This window comes from Mus pahari, chromosome 6 (genome assembly GCF_900095145.1).
Source record: "Mus pahari chromosome 6, PAHARI_EIJ_v1.1, whole genome shotgun sequence".
Taxonomy (NCBI): Eukaryota; Metazoa; Chordata; class Mammalia; order Rodentia; family Muridae; genus Mus; species Mus pahari.
In genome coordinates, this window is record NC_034595.1 from 86905451 (window position 1) to 86925233 (window position 19783).

The 19783-nt window shown below is 54.7% G+C and overlaps 3 protein-coding genes across 3 annotated transcripts in view; 2 read left to right on the forward strand and 1 right to left on the reverse strand.

Moving 5' to 3' along the window:
* Hmgcl (3-hydroxy-3-methylglutaryl-CoA lyase) overlaps positions 1-10550 on the forward strand; it is a 15902-nt gene extending 5352 nt beyond the window's left edge. Inside the window, exons 3-9 of the mRNA XM_021200438.2 lie at positions 1021-1128; positions 1997-2092; positions 3658-3806; positions 6780-6843; positions 8028-8216; positions 8837-8962; positions 10012-10550. Of these exons, the coding sequence (XP_021056097.1) occupies positions 1021-1128; positions 1997-2092; positions 3658-3806; positions 6780-6843; positions 8028-8216; positions 8837-8962; positions 10012-10113 (834 nt within the window). The 3' untranslated portion in view covers positions 10114-10550. The remainder of the gene's footprint in view (positions 1-1020; positions 1129-1996; positions 2093-3657; positions 3807-6779; positions 6844-8027; positions 8217-8836; positions 8963-10011) is intronic.
* A 1669-nt stretch (positions 10551-12219) lies between these two features.
* Positions 12220-16595, forward strand: Gale (UDP-galactose-4-epimerase). The gene is made up of 11 exons (XM_021200515.2): positions 12220-12277; positions 13803-13925; positions 14026-14141; positions 14448-14561; positions 14815-14991; positions 15242-15355; positions 15439-15505; positions 15587-15672; positions 15766-15843; positions 16002-16116; positions 16199-16595. The coding sequence occupies exons 2-11, from the start codon at positions 13808-13810 to the stop codon at positions 16255-16257; spliced, it is 1044 nt and encodes a 347-aa protein (XP_021056174.1). The 5' UTR covers positions 12220-12277; positions 13803-13807; the 3' UTR covers positions 16258-16595.
* A 52-nt stretch (positions 16596-16647) lies between these two features.
* Lypla2 (lysophospholipase 2) overlaps positions 16648-19783 on the reverse strand; it is a 4600-nt gene continuing 1464 nt past the window's right edge. The window contains exons 2-10 of the mRNA XM_021200137.1: positions 19300-19405; positions 19046-19077; positions 18888-18953; positions 18388-18435; positions 18232-18302; positions 18023-18096; positions 17848-17949; positions 17561-17734; positions 16648-17484 (exon numbers count right to left, since the gene is read on the reverse strand). Coding sequence (XP_021055796.1) covers positions 17434-17484; positions 17561-17734; positions 17848-17949; positions 18023-18096; positions 18232-18302; positions 18388-18435; positions 18888-18953; positions 19046-19077; positions 19300-19377 — 696 coding nt within the window. The 5' untranslated portion in view covers positions 19378-19405 and the 3' untranslated portion in view covers positions 16648-17433. The remainder of the gene's footprint in view (positions 17485-17560; positions 17735-17847; positions 17950-18022; positions 18097-18231; positions 18303-18387; positions 18436-18887; positions 18954-19045; positions 19078-19299; positions 19406-19783) is intronic.

A 19783-nucleotide genomic window follows, 5' to 3' on the forward strand; every position in this document is an offset into this window, starting at 1 on the left:
CACTTGGTAGACCAGGCTGGCCTCGAACTCAGAAATCCGCCTGCCTCTGCCTCCCGAGTGCTGGGATTAAAGGCCTGCGCCACCAGGCCCGGCTTCCTTATTACTATTATCATTATTGTTGTTGTTGTTATTTTGAGACAGGGTTTCTCTGTGTAGCCCTGACTGTCCTGGAACTCACTCTGTAGACCAGGCTAGTCTCAAATTCACAGAGATCCACTTGCCCCTGCCTTCTGAGTGCTGGGATTAAAGGCGTGTGCCACCACCACCTTCCTTAAGGTTTATTTTGAATTTTTTGTCTGTATGTGTGTACCTGTGTATAATCTGCCACATACATGCAGTGCCCACAAAGGCCAGTAGGGGGCATCCGGTCCCCTGGAGCTGTTGGAGTTAATGGACATTTGTAAGTTGCCCAGCGTGAGTACTGGGAACTGAAAAAGGATTCTCTGGAAAAACAGCAACGACTCTTTACTGCTGAGCCATTCCTGATGCTCCAACCCCTCATGGAAGCCTTTGGGGCAGGAAAGTAAGGAAATTTCCAGCGTAGGACGAGTTGTCAGAGGGAAACCATTCCCTAGTACACCTGGGACCTTCGGGGAGATTAGAAAGGAATCCAGAGGCTCTGGAGTGACCAGATGTGGGGAAGGAATGGAAAGGAGCTATGAGGAGAGAGAAGGGGAGGGTGTGACATTTGGGGGTCCATCCCACAGCATGCAAACAGCTGTGGTGACTCATCTCTAGCCAAGGCACATGGCTTTCAGTTAATGATGGGGTCATAGACTAACACACTGAACTATGGACAAGTCTGCGTAGGGAGAAAAGGGGGCTTCTGTGTAAATATGAACGCCTCAGGCAAGCAACCTTCTGTGCCAGGAGGCATGGGTGGTAGAGCTTGGAGATCACATGTAAGCTCACGTTAGTGGCTAAAGTCAGTGAGGAGCCAGTGGGCTGAAGCTGGCAGCCACGGCCGCCTTTCCTTAGCAATGTGGCTGAATTCCTTTTCTGGGTTTCTATCCACCACAGAGTATTGTTCCCACCCCAGTGAAGATCAGGCTAATCGACATGCTTTCCGAAGCAGGGCTCCCCGTGATCGAGGCTACCAGCTTTGTCTCTCCCAAGTGGGTGCCGCAGGTGAGCCCAGGCTCCAGGAAATGCCTATTCCAGGTGGGAGGGAGGGAGGCTACACCATCTGTGTTTGTAAAGGGGAGAGCGAGAATTTGTCTTAGTTAGGGTTTTACTGCTGTGAACAGACACCATGACTAAGGCAACTCTTATAAAGGACAACATTTAATTGGGGCTGGCTTACAGGTTCAGAGGGTCAGTCCATTATCAAGGCAGGAACATGGCAGCATCCAGGCAGGTATGGTGCAGGAGGAGCTGAAAGTTCTACATCTTCATCTGAAGGCTGCTAGTAGAATACTGGCTTCTAGGCAACTAGGATGAGTGTTTTTTTTTTTTTTTTTTTTTTTTTTTTTTGGTTTTTCAAGACAGGATTTCTCTGTGTAGCCTTGGCTGTCCTGGAACTTACTCTGTAGACCAGGCTGGCCTCGAACTTAGAAATCCTCCTGCCTCTGCCTGCGGAGTGCTGGGATTAAAGACGTGCGCCACCACGCCTGGCTAGGATGAGAGTCTTAAAGCCCACACCCACAGCGACACACCTACTCCAACAAGGCCACACCTTCTAACAGCGCCACTCCCTGGGCCGAGCATGTACAAACCATCACAGAATTGCTGCTTCCTAGTGGTGGGCAAACAATCCCATGATAGCACCAGGCAATGCAGAGGGAGTGGCGCCACCAGAGGCAGTTCCTGGTAAGTGGCTTGTGACTGCAGGTACCTCAGAGCTGGCAGTACTGACACAGGAGCTGCCAAGCTCACGCTGACCAGGGTGTCTCCGGACCCTCCCTGGTCAGACAGAGAAGAAAAGTGTTGGAGACAAAAGATTCGGTAGTGAGGAGGTTTTCTCTACCCCTGAGCTCTTGGCTTCTTCGGCTCCCAGATGGCTGACCATTCTGACGTCCTGAAGGGCATTCAGAAGTTTCCTGGCATCAATTACCCAGTCCTGACTCCAAACATGAAAGGCTTTGAGGAGGCGGTAAGAGGTTGACGACTTGCGAGGTCCCTGAGAGAGACTGATGGTTACCAATCCCTACCTTGTCCTGGGATGTCCCTCTGAACAGCCTGCCACCAGTGGAGATAAATACCACCAGACTGGGGCTGGGGGTGGAGCTGGAGGGTTGGGGGGGGGGGCGGGAAGTTCAGCCCTGTCACTCACTCCTGTTGTCTTGATGAATTGCTTAACCTCAGTCAGTTCTGCCTATAGAGCCACAAATGATAGCAACACTTTACCTCTGAGTCAATGCTCCCATAACCAATGTTTAGTAATAGCTGAGAGACAAGGCCTGATAAAAAACCACCAAGGCCTGGGATCACCCACTTTTTTTTTTTTTTTTTTTAATTTTTTTAGTTTTTACTTTATGTGTACTATAGCCATTTGCGCCCTGTGCATGCAGTGCCTGCAGAGACCAAAAGAGGGCATAAGATCCTTGAAACTGGAATTGGGGACAATAGTTAGCAGCGTCTGGAGAGGTTGATGGGGTGATTTGACATAAGTTTATTTCAAGAGTGACCCCCCCCCAACCGCAGGTTGACAGTTGGCAGTGGTGGATTTCCCTGGAGGACGCCAGACTTGATGGGTTTCAGATGGCGACCCACCGTCATGCTCTCAAGGGGAACACTCCAGCCCTGAGCTGGTCTCCAGCCTTGTTTTTGTTTTGTTGTTGGTTTTTTTTGTTTGTTTGTTTGTTTTTTGAGACAAAGTTTCTTTGTGTAGCCCTGGCTGTGCTAGAACTCCCTCTGTAGACCAGGCTGGCCTCGAACTCATGGAGATCCGCCTACCTCTGCCTCCCGAGTGCTGGGATGGAAGGTGTGCACCGCCACTGCCCAGCTCTCTTTTGTTTTCTGATTGGGGTATAAGCGGTTCCGAGGGCTGCTTGAGAAAGTACCGCAAACCATCACAGAATTGCTCTGCTGCCTCGAGTTCCGGAGGTCAGGAGTGTCGGCTGTGTCTGAGGCCTCCAGAGAGCCACGTATCCTGTAGTAACTTGGGATGCGCGGTTGGTCTTGGTATTGCTGGGTTTGTGCGTGCCTCACTCCAGTGCCTGCCTCCACCCCACATGGCCTTCCATGGCTCAGAACTTCACACAGCCGGTCTTTGAAGGACACCAGTCATTCTGGGTTAGGAATATTCTGCTCCGGTGTGGTCTAATTTATCCCGCTACATTTTCAGTAACATGGTCTGGGGAACTAGGGACTGGGACGTCCACATGGTTTGTTTATTATTATTTAATTTATTTACTTGTGTGACTTGATTCTCTCCTTCCGACCATGTGGGTCCTGGGGAATTGAACTCATCATCAGGCTTGATGGCATATACCTTTTGCCTGCTGAGCCATCTTGCCTGCCCCAACATATTTCCTAAAGTGTATATATGTATATGTGTGTGTGTGTGTGTGTGTGTGTGTGTGTGTGTGTGTGTGTGTATGTATGTTCAGCCTGTGAAACTTACAAAACTGTAAAACTTGCCACAAAACAAGATTTTTGCCACCGACCAGTTTTTCCAGGAGCAAAGTGCTGAAGGCATTCCCTGGGTATTGGCAGGTAGCTGCGGGTGCCAAGGAAGTGAGCATCTTCGGGGCTGCGTCTGAACTCTTCACCCAGAAGAACGTGAACTGCTCTATAGAGGAGAGTTTCCAGCGCTTTGCTGGAGTCATGCAGGCAGCACAGGCTGCCAGCATCCCTGTGAGAGGGTGAGTCCGCCCCTTTCTCCACGCCCTTGCAGAGTGAGCCGATTCCCCCACCTGCCGGTCGGTCTCTCGCCCTCGGGCTGGGCATCCTAAGCTCTTCTCCTGGGAACCTTTCTCCAAGTGCATGTGGTCAGGTTAGCAGGCTTTTCTCTCAAACATACAGTGTTGACTGACCAGCCTGGAACTCACAGACATCCAGCTGACCCTGCCTTAAGTCTGGAGTGTCATGTGCCACCATGCCTAGCCCTGCTGGGAAGCCAGGCATAGCGGCACGGGAACTGGTAGCCCATGGCCTTAAACATGTCTCAAAACAAACAAGCACAGACAGACGAACAGCAGAATGCAGTGCTGGGCATGACACCCAGCCCTGATGAGATTTTGTAACACGTGAGTCTGCTACCACTGAGCTATGTCCACGCTGAGTGGACACTTTCACTGTGATTTTCAGAACCCTGTGTGCGGCACCCCTGCCCTCTGCAGCATTCTCTCCCTCTGCCTCTGCCTCTGCCCCTGCCCCTGCCCCTGCCTCTGCCTCTGCCTCTGCCTCTGCCCCTGCCCCTGCCCCTGCCCCAGGACCTTTGCACTCGCTCCCCACAGGCCCAGTGCTTCCCCTCTGCTCTGCCTCTCAGCTCCCGCAGGGTCCTCCTTGGACATCAGCTCCTCTTGCTTTTCTTTGTCTCTCAGCCGGAGACAGTGCCCCTCCTTGGGGGCCAAAGTCTTCTGATGCCCTGAAACACTGAGCCGTTTAGCTCCTCAGCCACCCTCACCACGCTGGCTGTGCTCCAGCCTGGGGAAGGCCCATTTCCCACATCCCTGGGTGATGCTCCCTATCACAGAACTACACCAAGACCTGATGAGCAGGTAGAGGACAGGGAAGCTGATTCTCCGTCATGTGCCCCCAGCTCCCAGGCCTGTGCTCGGTCTTGGTAAATCCCCCATGTCTCCTCCCCAGACAGGGTATCACTATGTAGCTGTGTAGCCCGTTATCCTGGACCTCACAGAGATCTGCTGGCCTCTGCCTCCCGACTGCTGGGATCAGAGGTGTGCCCCTGTACCACCTTTCCTTGCTTAGCAAAGTTTGGAGGAATAAACAGGAAAATGCAGGTGGAAAGCGCACAGAGGCTGTAGAAATGTTGATCCAGCAAACATTTACTGTATCTCTTTTTTATTTTTTTATTTTAAAGATTTATTTATTATTATATATAAGTATACTGTAGCTGTCTTCAGACACACCAGAAGAGGGCGTCGGATCCCATTACAGATAGTTATGAGTCAGTGCTCTTAACTGTTGAGCCATCTCTCCAATCCCTTTATTTTATTTTATTTTTTTAAAAAATACATTTTAATATATTTTATGTTTGACAGTATTTTTTTTTAAGATTTATTTATTTATTATATATAAGTACACTGTAGCTGTCTTCAGACACTCCAGAAGAGGGAGTCAGATCTTGTTACGAATGGTTATGAGCCACCATGTGGTTGCTGGGATTTGAACTCCGGACCTTCGGGAGAGCAGTCGGGTGCTCTTACTCACTGAGCCATCTCACCAGCCCTTTATTTTATTTTTTAAGCTTTATTTATCTATTTATTGGGGCAGAGTCTTTCTCTGTAACCCTGGCTGGCCTGGAACTCACAGAGATCCACTTGCCTCTGCATTTGCCTCCCAGGTGCTGGCACTAAAGGCGTGTGCCACCATGCCCGGCTTCATTTTTTAATTTATAGAATTTTTGTTTCCATAAGGCACTTCGTTTGGGTTTTTGGTTTTTTTTTTTTCTTCATTTGGGTTTTTTGTTTATTTGGGTTTTTTTTGTTTTGTTTTGTTTAGTTTTTTTTGTTTGGTTGGGTTTTTGTTGTTTGTTTGTTTGTTTGTTTGTTGAGACTGATTTCCTCTGTGTAGCCCTGGCTATCCTAGAACTCACTCTGTAGACCAGGCTGGCCTGGAACTCAGAGATCCATCTCTCTCTGCCTCCTGAGGGCTGGAATCAAACTGCCTGGGTACCATTCCCATACATCTGGGAACCACTGCCTGGGTACCATTTTATTCTTTAGATTCATGTTGACCAGGAACTCATTTTGTAAGTTGGCAATTCTCCTGCCTCCGCCTCCCAAGGGCTAGGATTGTAGGCTTGAATTTCCACCCTCAGCATAACTAAAGCTGCCCCAGTGCCAACAGGTGGTGACAGCAGACTCTACATGTAACTCCCAGAATCCTCAGCACAGCCCACAAGACTGTCACAGTCAGTCTGGGCGCCCCTCCTGCCTCGTGTCATACTTCCTTGCCCTGACTGTCCCCAAGCCTTAGATAGTCTGTCTTTTGCTCTGTCCTGAGCATGCCAGACCCTGGCCCTGAGTGGAACACACCTTTGGAAGATCTTGCCACGCTGGCCGCTCTGCCTCCTCCTCCTCCTCCCCCTGCTTCCTTCACAGCTCATCTCTTTCTGGAATTATCCCCCCTCCTAACATGTTTACCGTCTTCCTGACTTGAAAGAGCTCCTGCAGGTTAGGGTCCTCCCACTGTTTGTGCCCAGTGCCTGGCACATCCTTTTCATCTCAGTAAATATCCCTGTAGCCTGTCCGTTCTTGCCGCTCTTGTAGTCACCTGTGTGTTCACACTGGCATTACTGACCTGAATACTGTTCCCCCACCTCCACCCCCCAGCACACGGGGCTCCCCCTCCAGACACTCCGCTCCAGTCCTCTTCCTTGTACCTCTTGGGAATTCTCAGCCACCTGCATCCCTGCTTCCGTCCAGTGGCCTCTAAGCCCCGCCTTCCCTGCCGGTCCTCTCTGCTTCTGCCCAGAAGTGGGGCAAAGAGCCTTTTCCCCACGCAGAGCCGACCTTTCACCTAGCACTGGGCCTCCTGCCCCCGCTTCATGTTTACTGTGGGCTCACCAGGGATGTGTGTCAAATGGTCACCCGCCCTTCAGTTGGCAGAAGGGCTGGGGACACTGATGCGTTCCTCCCCCTTTTCCACAGGTATGTCTCCTGTGCCCTCGGATGCCCCTACGAGGGGAAGGTCTCCCCCGCTAAAGTTGCTGAGGTGTGTGCAGTGGGGCCAGGTCTGGTGAGGCGACGTCCTTGCCACCCTGCACGCGCAGGCGCAGCTCCCCTCCCTTTCCCAGAAGAACACACACTCATACACTGCGAGCCCAGCCCAGCTGCCCCACAGGCCACCTCCATCGCAGGTCTCTGGCCCACCTGAAAGCCCCAGCCCAGCTTCCAGTCTCATCAGCTAAGGCATCATCTCCAGTGTGGTATCCCCAGGAACCCCAGCTCCCCTGGAGTAGGTTAGAGAGCGCACTCATCCTCTTGACTAGCAACCAGGGCTCCACAGAAGAAGACTCAGCATAGGGACTGAGTGTGAGGAACCTGGACCCTTGAGCCATTTCATCCAGAAAACCCTGCTGCTGACTTAATGGTGCTCTTCCATTTATAGTAGAGGAAGCAAGTCACTCGCCACCCTGGGTACAGATGGCAGATTGGGTCTCGGCCCATTGTGTCCCACGGAGCCCTTTTTCTTTCTCCCCAATACCACGTGGCATCCAGTCAGAGGAATGGCTGGTGGCTCCTGCGCCCTGGTCTGTGCATCCCTCCCCCACTGCCACTGCCCTATAGCCCACCACCAGTCTCTAGAAGCAGAAATTGAAGCTCACAGAAGTTATACCTCCAAAGCAGGTAGCCAGTGAACAGCAAAGTGCGGACTGGAACATGGTCCCAGGGCCCTGCCATTACTGTCACCCGATCGGCACATGGGCAGGGGTGGAGGGTGGTACATCACTGGTCATTTATCAGGATGGTCACCTCTCCAGTTCAGGCCAGGCATGGGGATGAGTGAGCAGTTGGCAGTTTAGGATTTGCAGTGAGCCAGCCAATTGCAAATGAGCTTCCAAAAAGTTACATAGTTCCTGTGCTTCAAGTATCAAACTAGTACCTTAGACCCACAGTCTGCAGATCCTCCTCCCTCCAGAGAAAGGGCTTCTGATTCCAGTCAGCACCGGGAGGAAGGAAATGGGATGGGGTGGGTCTTGGGCTGCGGAGTGGCTGGCTGGTTCTGGAGCGCTGTCTCACAGCTGCTGGGTAATGCTGGTCCCTTCCACTGAAATTGTCGGGAGCTAGAACGCAAGAGGAACACAGTGCCTCTGATGGGCAGAGTCCCTGCTTCTGAGCCCCAGTGTCACATGCTGGTGGCTCTGGGGTCCTCTAAGTATCTGTTTACTTCTCCAGGTCGCCAAAAAGTTGTACTCGATGGGCTGCTATGAAATCTCCCTTGGGGACACCATCGGTGTAGGCACCCCAGGACTCATGAAAGATATGCTGACTGCTGTCATGCATGAAGTGCCTGTGGCCGCACTGGCTGTCCACTGCCATGATACCTACGGTCAAGCTCTGGCCAATACCTTGGTGGCCCTGCAGGTAATGAAAGCCGTGTACCCATACTCCCAGAGGGCATGGGGCAGGGGAGTGCTATTTCATTGTATTTATTAATAAAGTCTTGAGGCGGATGTCTGTGAGGCCACAGATGGCGGCACACACAGGTTAAGGGAATGGCTTCCCACAGACATAATTGAGACCTAGAGTTGGTTCTTCCCTTCCACCATGTGAGGCCTGGGGATTAAACTCAGGTTGTCGGGTTTGGGGGCAAGCACCTTGACCCTCTGACCCATCTTACTGGCCCATTACAAATTCTTTTGAGAATTCTCCAACCTCCCAGTTCTTTGACACTATTCAAAACAAAACACCCCAAAAGAGCTGTACCCTAGTATCTACCACTCTGGGACTGGGGGGGCTAGACTGGTGGCCCAGAGGAGCCTCTCTGAGGAGCCCCAAAGGGTGAAATGGAGCCAGGAGCCAAACATAAAAGGACAGGGGCAGTCCTCTAGCAGGGAGAGTGGTGCAACAGAGGAGACTGTGTTCCAGGGAGAGAAGCTGTCCCTCCATGGGTTCCTCTGACATCGGGGCAGGAGGTGCATGAGGAGGCTCCACAGGCTCCAGGCCCCAGCTGCAGCCACAGTTCACTGTCTTTATGTTTCCAGATGGGTGTCAGCGTTGTGGACTCCTCTGTGGCAGGACTTGGAGGCTGTCCCTATGCAAAAGGGGCATCAGGGAACTTGGCAACTGAGGACCTGGTCTACATGCTGACTGGCTTAGGGATTCACACGGTAAGCCAGCCTGCCCCCTGGTGGTGACATCCCTCAACTCCCCAGGGCTTGCCTAGAGTCCAAGGAGAGTTGAGAGTGGCAGTCTGGAGTAGGAGCCCTGTGGGATTTGAAGTCCTGACAGAGCAGCCTGGGGTGTGTGTATTAATAACCAGTAGACCAGGGCCTGAGCGGGGGAGGCTCTATTGGTGGCCTAGAGAGAGGAGACTAAGACCCCAAGGGTGAGAAGGAGCCAACCAAAAAAGGAATGAGGCAGAGGCCTCCAGCAGAGGAAACAGCGTGGCAGAAGAGACATTGGTCTGCTTGGGTATGATCGTGAGCACAGGAGACCAGCATCTCAGGGTGACATCCACACTTCAGTCCCAGGAGGCCCCCCCCAGAAAGTGTCTTAATGAAGGAGCCCTAATTGGGGCCAGCTTTGTGACCTGCAGTGAGTCACTTCCCCCCAGACTGTTTTCTCTATGAAACGAGGGCACACTGTGAAATTAGCCACACAGGGCTCCACCGGACTCTGTGGGACCTTGGTGCTGGCAGAGGTCACACTGCATCTCAGCTTTGAGGGCTAATGGTTGAAAGCCCAGGTCCCTTCCTCCCCGGCTGCTCGGCTTCCAAGTGTTTCATCTCTGTAAACCCAAGTAACAACGGTGCGTGTGCTCTCCGCTGTCACAGGATTAAGAAAACACATAGTGGGCTTGGCACTCAGTGCTGGCTGGCTAGCAGATAGGACTTACTGTTAGTTGGGTGAGGGACTGGCCTAGTAGGCGAGACCTTCTCTAGCATTAGCGGTGGTCTGGGGACAGTCTCAGCACAGGGAAAGACACAGTGGCCAACAAATGAACATCACAGTTCCTGTGGGGCAGGCTGGACCCTGAACATAGAGATGGGACACCACCAATAAGGTCCCTCCCACAAACTGCCTGCTGGAGACAGCCCCAGACAGTGGTCGCCACTGTTCCAGGAAGGGTCTGTCTGCTGTCACCTTCCCCTTTCCATGTCACAGCTGCCTAGTCTGTTTGCCTCCCTTACTTTATTCCCTATCTTACTTCTTCAAGGGTGTGAACCTCCAGAAGCTCCTGGAAGCCGGGGACTTCATCTGTCAAGCCCTTAACAGAAAAACCAGTTCCAAAGTGGCACAGGCCACCTGTAAGCTCTGAGACCCTAGTTCGCCTGAAGCGGAACTGTGGGAGTTGGGTGTGTACATGATTCCTGGATGAGGAAATGGAATGAGAGCAAATGAGCTGGCATCACAGAGGTCCTGTTCCCTGACAGAAAGGGCTAGAGCTGCCAGACCCAGGCCAGCTCCCCAGAGCTGTGCCTAATCACTTGCTTGGGATGGCCCTGGGTGAGTCTGCTACCCAACAGAGCTGATGTCCACTGTGCCACAACAGCAGGCCCTTTGTTCTACCTCTAAGGACAGAGAGCAGTTTCCCCTTATGCCAGCAGAGCATTTGTTGGAATGGTGGGGGTTGATCTGCTTCCGTGGTCATCTGCCAACTCCAGCATCTTTGGGAAATCTCCACTCTGTACGTGATTTTTTTTTTTTTTTTTTTTGAAAACAGCTTATGTAATTAAAGGTTTAATTTTCTAATATCCAATCATGCAAACGTGTGTTTGTTTGTGAGTGGAAGAGTAAAATCACTCTAAGGGAAGAGTGAAGGCTTTGTGGTTGGTTCTTCTCTGGATCTCTTCCATTGCCACACCCGAGCCCCCAGACCAATGACTGGAAATCACTGCTGTGGTGGCTGGCCAGGACACCCAAGGACTCGCTTCTGAGGCTGTGCCTCTGTTCCCAGAGCAGGAAGATGGATCTCTTATTGGTCTGGAACTAGCTAAGGAGGCAGGCCGGCCAGTGGGCCCCAAGGATCCATCTGTCTTTGCTTCCAGAGTGCTGAGATAACAAACTTCCACAATGGTCAGCTTGACTTTTTTTTTTTTTTTTTAATGTTTTGAGGGTTTCTCTGTGTAGCCCTGGCTATCCTGGAACTCTGTCTGTAGACCAGGCTACCCTTGAACTCAAGAGTTCTGCCTGCCTCTGGCTCCTGAGTGCTGGGATTAAAGGTCTGCACCACTATACCTGGCTTTAACAATTAAGAATTATTTTTTAATTATGTATGCACACATGTATGTATGCATGCCTGGAGCCATGAGTCATGCAGGCTGTGCTGAGAATTTCGCTCTGGTCCTTAGCAAAAGGCGCACCAGCTCTTAACTCTTCAGCCTCTCCTCCAAAAAAAAAATTATATGCTGGGGTGGGGAGATGGTGCGGGGAACCGCGCCTTTAATCCCAGCACGCAGGAGACAGAGGGCAAGTGGATCTCAGTTCAAGGCCAGCCTGGACTTCAGAGGAGATCCAGAACAGTCAGGGCTTCTCGGAGAAACCCCCTCTCAAAAAAACCCAAAAACCAAACCAAACCAAACTAAAGTGTGCGTGCGGATGATTGCGGGAGCAGATGCCCTGGAGCTACAGTTCTGGGCGGTTGTGAAGAGCCATCATAAGTGCCCTTAACTCATGCGCTATCTTCCAGCTTCACCTTTCATAAACTCACTGAAATCCTGTCTCCCAAGTGCTGGAACTGAAGGCATGTACTACCAGGAAAGATTTCGCTTTATTTATGTATTCATGAGAGAACGCCAGCTATGTACCGTATGTACCACGGAGGCCAGAAGCGGGCTCGGCATCCCATGGAATGAGAGGCGGTAGGCAGGTGGGTGCCGGAAACAGGACTCAGGTCCTCTGCAAGAGCAGCAAGTGCTCCGAGCCATCTTTCAGCCCCGCTTTGTATCTTAAACCGAGACCAAACTGTCTTGAGTCGCTTATCCGTGGCAGGTGCGCAAACACAGCTTTAGGGGATGGAGGCAGCGGCTCGGCGATGGGCACAGCCATTGCTACTGTGAATGGAAACGTTCCTTCCCCATCGCGGGTTTCTGCCCACGTGGACTTGGATCCAGGTCGCAGCCCGGGCCAGCAGTGTCCTCCAACTGGGGCAGCCCGACCAAGGGTTTGACACAAACAGTGGCCCCGAGTGCAGGGACTAGAAAGGGCCCTGTCCTGACCTTGTTTCTCCTTAGCAGCCCGCTGGTCACCGGATGGCGTCCGCAACCCTCATTTCCGCCCTGGATGGAAGCGCACTGCGCAGACGCCTAAAGCCTGTGCAGGCCATGTGTCCCTCCAGGTCTGCCGTCCAGACAGTAACCCAGTACACACGTTTCCTGGAGGGCGTGGAGGGGGCGGGGTCAAGCTGGGCTGTCAGGTCTTAAAGGGGCCGCGGCGCTGGTCGCGGGAGGCGGTGCCTGGAGTCAGCGCTGGATCTTCTGCAGGTTCGGCCGGTAGAGTGAAGGGCTTAGTGAGCTCGGAGGGGCCAATGATTGGAGGGGCGCGAGGGAGTTCCAAGAGGGTCGGGTCGGGTTCGGAACAGGGCCAGGCCCACCCCTGCTCGCGTTTTTCCGCAGCCGTAGCGGGGACCACCCGAGCCCATTCATTCGGGGCCCGGCTCCCCGCTCCTGCTCCCAGCCCAGACCCGAAGTCCAGAGCTAAGCTCCGCCTCGCCCGGGCTGTAAAGACCCAGCATCCGCTCACCTCCCTTGTACAGACAGGGAAAACCGAGGAGGGGACCGCTGACCAAGGTCACTCCCTAGTCCGGAGCGGAACGACCTCAGAGCAGCCTTTCTGCCACCAGAGTCCCCTCGGCGACCGCTTCCCCGCGTCCTCGCGCAATGCGGGAGCTGCAGGGAGTCGCCGGGCATGGTCTCCGGGGATCCCACTCAGGCGGTTCTTACTGCTGTGTGACCCCAGGCCCACTGCCTCCGGGCTCTGAGCCTAGTACCCAGTGCTGGTAGAAGCACCTGCCTCATCCAGATGTTGGGGAAATAACGCACGCGTGCGGGGTAGTGATTCTGGGTCGCACTGGACGCCCCGTTCAGTGGGTTGGTTGCGGCAGGATAACCCCAGCAGAAACTTGAGGCAGCTCGGAGAAAGACGGCAGCGAGCCAGGTCGTGAGAATGAAAGGCCCCAGTGTGTGGAGTGCCTGCCTCTCTGTCCGCCCAGCAGTTTGCTAAGGGTGGGGATGCGCACCTGGCAGCGGAGCGCGGGCCAAATCCACGTCGACACCGGCTCACGGTGCTGCCCTCGTTGGGCGGGATCTGTGTGACTCCAAGTCAGCTGGGCCAAAGCTGAGCTATTGGCTGCCCCAGGGTGGAGTGAAGCCCTACCCACTCCAGGGCTGTTGGCACCGCAGCCTCAGAACTGGGCACAGCCTTCCTGGCTAAGGACCCCACCCTTGAGGCCATTTGGTGTATTTACTGCTTCCTCCCAACTGACCTTCCAGGGGAAGGGGAAGAGCACTAGGCAGTTAGTCATCAAACCCAGGAACCTTTTGCTCCAGGGAAAAGGTGTCAGTTTACAGGGACAGGTTCCTTTATCCTAGCCTCCCATCCTGAAGCTGGGTTCTTCTGCCCAAGACTGTCCATACTCCAGACATGGAGGCAGGAAGGGTGGGTCTTCAAAAGGCCTATCTTCCCACCCTCTGTCAACAGGAACTAGACAACATGGTGTGTCTGATGTCCTACATATGCAGGTGGCAGACCTTTAAATCGCTTCATTGGGCCCTCCTAATTCATGGGGTGTGTACAATAATTAGTTCTAGAGATGAAAACTGTGCCCTAGAGAGTTCAAAACGTCAGCCCCTACAGCCAGAAACTGGTAGTTAACTAGTTAGTGGAGCCTGAGCTTAAGCTAGGGCCCACCCCTACATCCTCCAAGATGAAGGTAGGGGACGTGCATCCAGTTGGAGTGAAGCCCTGAGTAGAAAGCCTCCGCCACCTCTGAAACTGTCTTCTAAGCAGGCGCCATGGAGAAGGTGCTGGTCACGGGTGGGGCTGGCTACATCGGCAGCCACACGGTATTGGAGCTGCTGGAGGCAGGCTACTCGCCTGTAGTCATTGACAACTTCCATAACGCCATTCGCGGTGAGTGAGGCTAGATGCCAATCAGTGAGAGGTTTCTGGAGGGGTTGGATACAGGACCCCATTCTCTAATATTGAATGCCTCCGCATGCCCCCCCACCAGGAGAAGACTCCATGCCTGAGAGCCTGCGCCGGGTCCAGGAGTTGACAGGCCGCTCTGTGGAGTTCGAGGAGATGGACATCTTGGACCAGGCAGCCCTACAGCACCTCTTTAAGAAGGTACATACTGGGACTGGAGAGATGGCTCAATTCTCACTGACTGCCCTTCCCAAGGTCCTAAATTCAAATCCCAGCCACCATATGGTAGCTCACAGCGCCCTCTTCTGGTGCATCTGAAGACAGCTACAGTGTACTTACATATAATAATAAATATATCTTTTAGAAAGAAACTAGGCGCTAGATAGGCATTTACAGCATGCCTTTAAACCCAGCATGTGGGATCTTTGTGAGTCTGGGGCCAGTGTGGCAGGAGGTGCATCGCCGCATCCTGCACAGCATTCTCTGACCCTGGCTTTACCCCTGCAGCACAGCTTTAAGGCGGTCATCCACTTTGCTGGCCTCAAGGCTGTGGGCGAGTCAGTGCAGAAGCCTCTGGATTACTATAGAGTTAACTTAACAGGGACCGTCAAGCTTCTGGAGGTAAGGGGATGGGGACACATATGCCAGCTGGGCCCCAGGCTGGCTGGCATGCTGGCCACAGTAAGGGCCTGCGTGGGAGAGTCAGAGAGGACCCAAGCCGTACCATCTCGGACACCTGCCTTTCTTTACCCCCCCAGCCTGTTTCTCTCTCTGTAACTGATGCCCGTCGCCTCAGCCCCACCCTCCTAGGGTGGGGTAACAAGTGGGACTTACCCGTGAGGCACAGGCCACTGACCCTCCCCTCCACGGCCAGATCATGAGGGCCCACGGAGTGAAGAATCTGGTGTTCAGCAGCTCAGCCACCGTATATGGGAACCCCCAGTACCTGCCTCTGGATGAGGCCCACCCCACCGGGGGCTGCACCAACCCCTATGGCAAGTCCAAGTTCTTCATCGAGGAGATGATCCGGGACCTATGCCGGGCAGACAAGGTAAGGACCGCTCGCCCCACCCTTTGCTCCATTCCCTGGCCCCCTTGAGCCCAGGATCACTCCGGGCACTCTCAGCACAAGGAGGCAGAGGCTGAGAACCGGCAGTGTTCTCTGCCCAAGGTCTTGACAGCTGGTATGCAGGTGCCATCTGTTGCTCCTTGGTAGAGACCACAGAACAGACATGGGGAGGTGGATGAGATGGGACTCCCTCCGAGTGGCCCAGCCCCACCGTCTGACCTTTACCACACAGTCCTGGAACGCCGTGCTGCTTCGGTACTTCAATCCCATAGGCGCCCACGCCTCTGGGCGCATCGGTGAAGATCCTCAGGGTATTCCCAACAACCTCATGCCCTACGTCTCCCAGGTAGGGGGGACAGTCCTAGGGGAGCGGGGCTCAGGTCACCACCGGTGCCAGCACCCTTGAGGTTGATCTGCCCTCTGCCATAGGTGGCAATCGGGCGACGAGAGGCCCTGAATGTCTTTGGTGATGACTATGCTACAGAGGATGGGACAGGTGAGCCTAGGAATCAGGGCAAGGAGGGAGATGGGGGCGGAGGCAGGGGGCAAATTTCCCATGGAAGCAACTCCTCTGCAGGTGTGAGGGATTACATTCACGTGGTAGATCTGGCGAAGGGCCATATAGCAGCCTTGAAGAAGCTGAAGGAACAATGTGGTTGCCGGGTAGGAAGCCAAGAGGAGCCGGGGAGGAAACGGTTGGAATCCAGGGTGAAGGTGGCGCACAGGGTGAGTGATAGACTCCATTCTCTTGGGCAGATCTACAACCTGGGCACGGGCACAGGCTACTCCGTCCTGCAGATGGTCCAAGCCATGGAGAAAGCCTCAGGGAAGAAGGTAGGCCCCACCCACGCACACAGTGGGCACCCCAGTACAGCCATCTCCTCGAGCTGCTACCCTGAACCTCAGTGCTAAGTGCCTATGACAGAGCTCTTGGCTGTGGTTCCCGAGGCCCAGGGCCTGGTCAACCAAGTATGCACTACCACCCTTTGCAGATCCCGTACAAGGTGGTGGCACGGCGGGAAGGTGATGTGGCGGCCTGTTATGCCAACCCCAGCCTGGCCCATGAGGAGCTGGGCTGGACAGCAGCCCTGGGGCTGGACAGGATGTGTGAGTATCTGCTGAACCCAGGCTCTAAGGGCAACTGGTCGGGCCATCCTCGGGCAAGCCCTGACCATCCATGTCTACATAGGTGAAGATCTGTGGCGCTGGCAGAAGCAGAACCCTTCCGGCTTTGGAGCGCAGGCCTGAGGACCTCCATGGTCTACCGTGGACCGGAAAAGAGCAGCTACTGGCTTTCCAGTCTCCACAGGACCCTGTACCCTCATGCTCTGGGGGCAAGCTGAGGCCACCCTACCTCAAATGCCAGCTGTCTGCTCAGACGTCCAGGCAGGAGACCTCTAGTTCCGCTGACCAGAAAGGAGTCCGGGTCTTTCCAGCCTGTCACCTCCAGAGTCCAACATCTCATGTGATCCCCAGAGCCTTGGGGAGGCCAGGGGTCTGGGACCATAGCCTCCCCCAGGCACTGACTTATCCTGCTATGATTAAGCTTTCCAAAGTATTTAAAATAAAAATGTTTTCTTATCGAGCGGCAGATTCTCACAGATGGCAGCGCTGTACCACATAAGGCAGCCCTGAGAGTTGAAGCAATTTCTTTTAATTTTATCGGAATCCAGGACAAAACAAGAAAAACACCCAAAACCACATGAAGACAGAAGACAAGACACAACTCCTCCCCCACCACCTCCCTGGCCCTAAGGGGGGACATAGTGGGGGTGAGACAGCAGGGAGTTGGGGGCCCTTGAACCTCGATCCAGCCCTGCAGGCTCCAGGCCTGCAAGGAAGGGCCATGGGGAGGCAGGGCCCAGCCCCTCTGGGAGAGGGGCTGCGGGGAGGCCCCTGAGGGGCTCTACCTCCTCACGGGCCAGCCTGTCCTAGAGCAGGCAGCCCACAGCAGCAAGGGCCCCGGGCCATGGACACATTCGTGACAGAAGCGGCTGCAGCGAGGCAGGAGAGACGATTATCCGGGCAGAGTCACGGGGATAGGGGCCCATAAGGGTCCCACGGGCCAAACCCTGAGGTCACGGGAGGGGGCCCAAAGCGGGGCTAGTGGGTGAGGTCCTGAGTGAGCGGGTCAGCAGCTGGGCCCCTTCCTCCCGCCGCCTACAGCCCCTCCAATACTGCTGCTGGGGCCCGCCTCTGGGGACGCGGGATAAGAGAGCAGCCCACCCCGCTGCTGACTTCCAGATGACCGAGGCCAGCAAGAAGACCTGGCCAGCCTCGGCGACCTGCCCCAGAGGCCTGTGGGAAGAGGATAGGGTGGGAAGGAAGGGACAGGGGCTCGACCGGCTCAGATCCAAGATGATGCGGTGCTTGCTTGCTGGGTCCCCCATGAGCCGGGGGACCACGATGGGAGCCAGCAACTACTTAGACCGGAGGCAGAAGTTTCTCCAGAAATTCCTTTACAGCTGCCATCTCCTGGGGTGGGGGGAGATGGTGAGGTTCCCTGATGGAAGGAGGAGGGGGAGCACAGGAGGAGGCTGTCCCCACTGACCTGAGGGCAGGAGCTGTGCATGACACCTGGGTATGTCTTAAACTGGACCCTGGCAGGTGTGACAACAGTCCGGAGCTTCTCAGCTGTCAGGGCCCCAAACCGCACAGGTACCATGGGGTCCAGCTCCCCATGGCACTGAAGGATGGCCAGGTCCTTGGCACTGCCATTGGCTGCCTGTGGGCCAGACAGAATTTCCAGGGCAAGGTCAGCGCTACATGCAGCATGGCGCCCAAGCCACGGAGACCATTGTATTGGGAGAGAGAGGAGGGGCCTGGGAGGATACTCACTTGGGGGAAGTTCCGGTGCAGAGGCAGCCAGCAGCTCAATGCCACAATGCCAGCCAGAGGGTGGGGGCAGGTAAGCGCTGTATAGAGGGACAGGGCCCCACCCTGGGAGAAGAGAATGACAGGTCAGGAAAGAAGGACACACACACACCTCCCCTCCCCCTCACAGCCTCCTCACCTGCGAGAAGCCACCCAGGACGATCCGGTTGGCAGGAATCCCGTTCTTCATCTCATGTTCAATCAAAGCCTTGACTGGGTAGGGGGGAGGGTAGGACCGGGTGAAGGAGACTGCTGGAGACTTGAAGGGAGCAGGTGGGCACTGCCTGGTGCTTTGGGAAGGGGGAGGGGGAGAGGGGAGGGAATGCTGGGGGAGGACTGGGGCCTTACTATTCTCTGCGGCCTTCTTGATGCCAGCTTCATCCTCCGGGGCATCCGGACTCAGCCCCATCAGGTCAAACCTGGGCAAAGACAGGCAGGAGTTTTTGGAAAGCTCTCGCTAGCCCCTACAGCTCCCCCGGTTCCCATCTCGTCCCCCAAACTCACCAGGAGGGCATCACCATCTTCATGTTCAGTGTCACAGGGATCCTGGGCCTGGGGAGGGAGGGTCAGAAGGTCTTAGGAAGGATAAAGCATTGGTCCAGAGCCTGGGAATGGGCAGAGCTGCCCTTGGGAGCCCCTCCCAGCGGGCAGGCCCTGTGTTTCAAGTGTTGCCAGGCAACCTGCCACGTGGGGCTGGAAGCTGTGGTTGGGGCATCAGCAGTAACGATGGAGAAGCAGAGACCAAGGCCCAGTGGCGGGGTCCGGCTCAGGGTGAGTACTTGGGGGAAAGGCTCCTTTTAGGAGGTCTTGGGTCTAGGAAGTCGAATTCGGGGTGAGAAGCAGAACTAGAATTCATTCCTAGGGCTCCTAGAGCTAGGACTGATACAGTCAGACTGCTCTGAGCCCAAGCCCCAGGAGGCAGCTGAAGACAACAGGTCTAGGAGCAGAGGACACCCCCCGCCCCCCGCCCCCCGCCCCCCCTCTCCAGCTGGGGTGACACTCACGCATGGGGACAGATGTACTTGACATGAGGAAGCCGGATGGCGGAGAGGGCGTCAGCCCAACTGTGCCTGTGGCAGGGAAGAGACAAGAGACGATGGTGTAGGACAAAGGCCCTCCAGCCCTACCCGACGAAGGAACGGCCGCCCCTCAGCTCACTCACCCTGTGTCTCCAAGTCCATGTAAAAAAATAACCTGGGAAAAAAACAGTCAGAAATGGGATAGGCAGGTCCTCCCTTAGACCTACCGCTCCAGTTCACCGCTCCCCCAGCCCCTCAGACCCGGAGAAACCCGGGTGGGAGCCAACAGATTATTAACCCCTCCTAGCTTCAGGCTAAGCCCTTCTGGTACAGCCTCCTCTATGTTTCCCACACTGCCCACAGCCAGCCGCCACCCACCGCCTGGCTGGGCCCTTACCGCGGCCGTTTCCCGCTCAGCTCCAGACACGGTGGCTGCGTCGGTGAGCAGGGGCACAGACATGGTGTTACCACACATACACTGCAGGGCTTCCTGCAGGCTGGGCCTGCACAAGAGAAGGTAGTCATAGGTCAAAAGCAAAGCCGGGGGAGAGAAGCCTTCCTGGTTTAAGAAGCCCGCCCAGGCCTTCAGCCTTGGGCAGTGCCAGGGGGTTGATTCTGAGCAGAGAGAGAAAGTAAAGGCAGAAAGAAATCTCAGGCGGAGGGGTGGAAAGCTGGCTCCAGGGAACTGGAGAGAGATGGTTCAGTGGTTAAGAGCCTTGGCTGCTCTTCCAGAGGACCTGGGTTCAATTCCCAGCACCTACATGGCAGCTCGAAACTGTCTGTAACTCCAGTTCCAGGGGATCTGACACCCTCACACAGCCATACCAGCAGACACAACACCAAAGAAAGGAAGGAAAGGAAGGAAGGAAGGAAGGAAGGAA

What these genes read in the sequence shown, in the direction of transcription:
- Gale (XM_021200515.2), top strand. Translation starts at nt 13,808, where the DNA reads ATGGAGAAGGTGCTGGTCACGGGTGGGGCTGGCTACATCGGCAGCCAC. An exon ending in TACAGCACCTCTTTAAGAAG is followed by an intron (nt 14,142 to 14,447) that starts GTACATACTGGG and finishes TTACCCCTGCAG; the next exon opens with CACAGCTTTAAGGCGGTCAT. An exon ending in TGCTACAGAGGATGGGACAG is followed by an intron (nt 15,506 to 15,586) that starts GTGAGCCTAGGA and finishes ACTCCTCTGCAG; the next exon opens with GTGTGAGGGATTACATTCAC.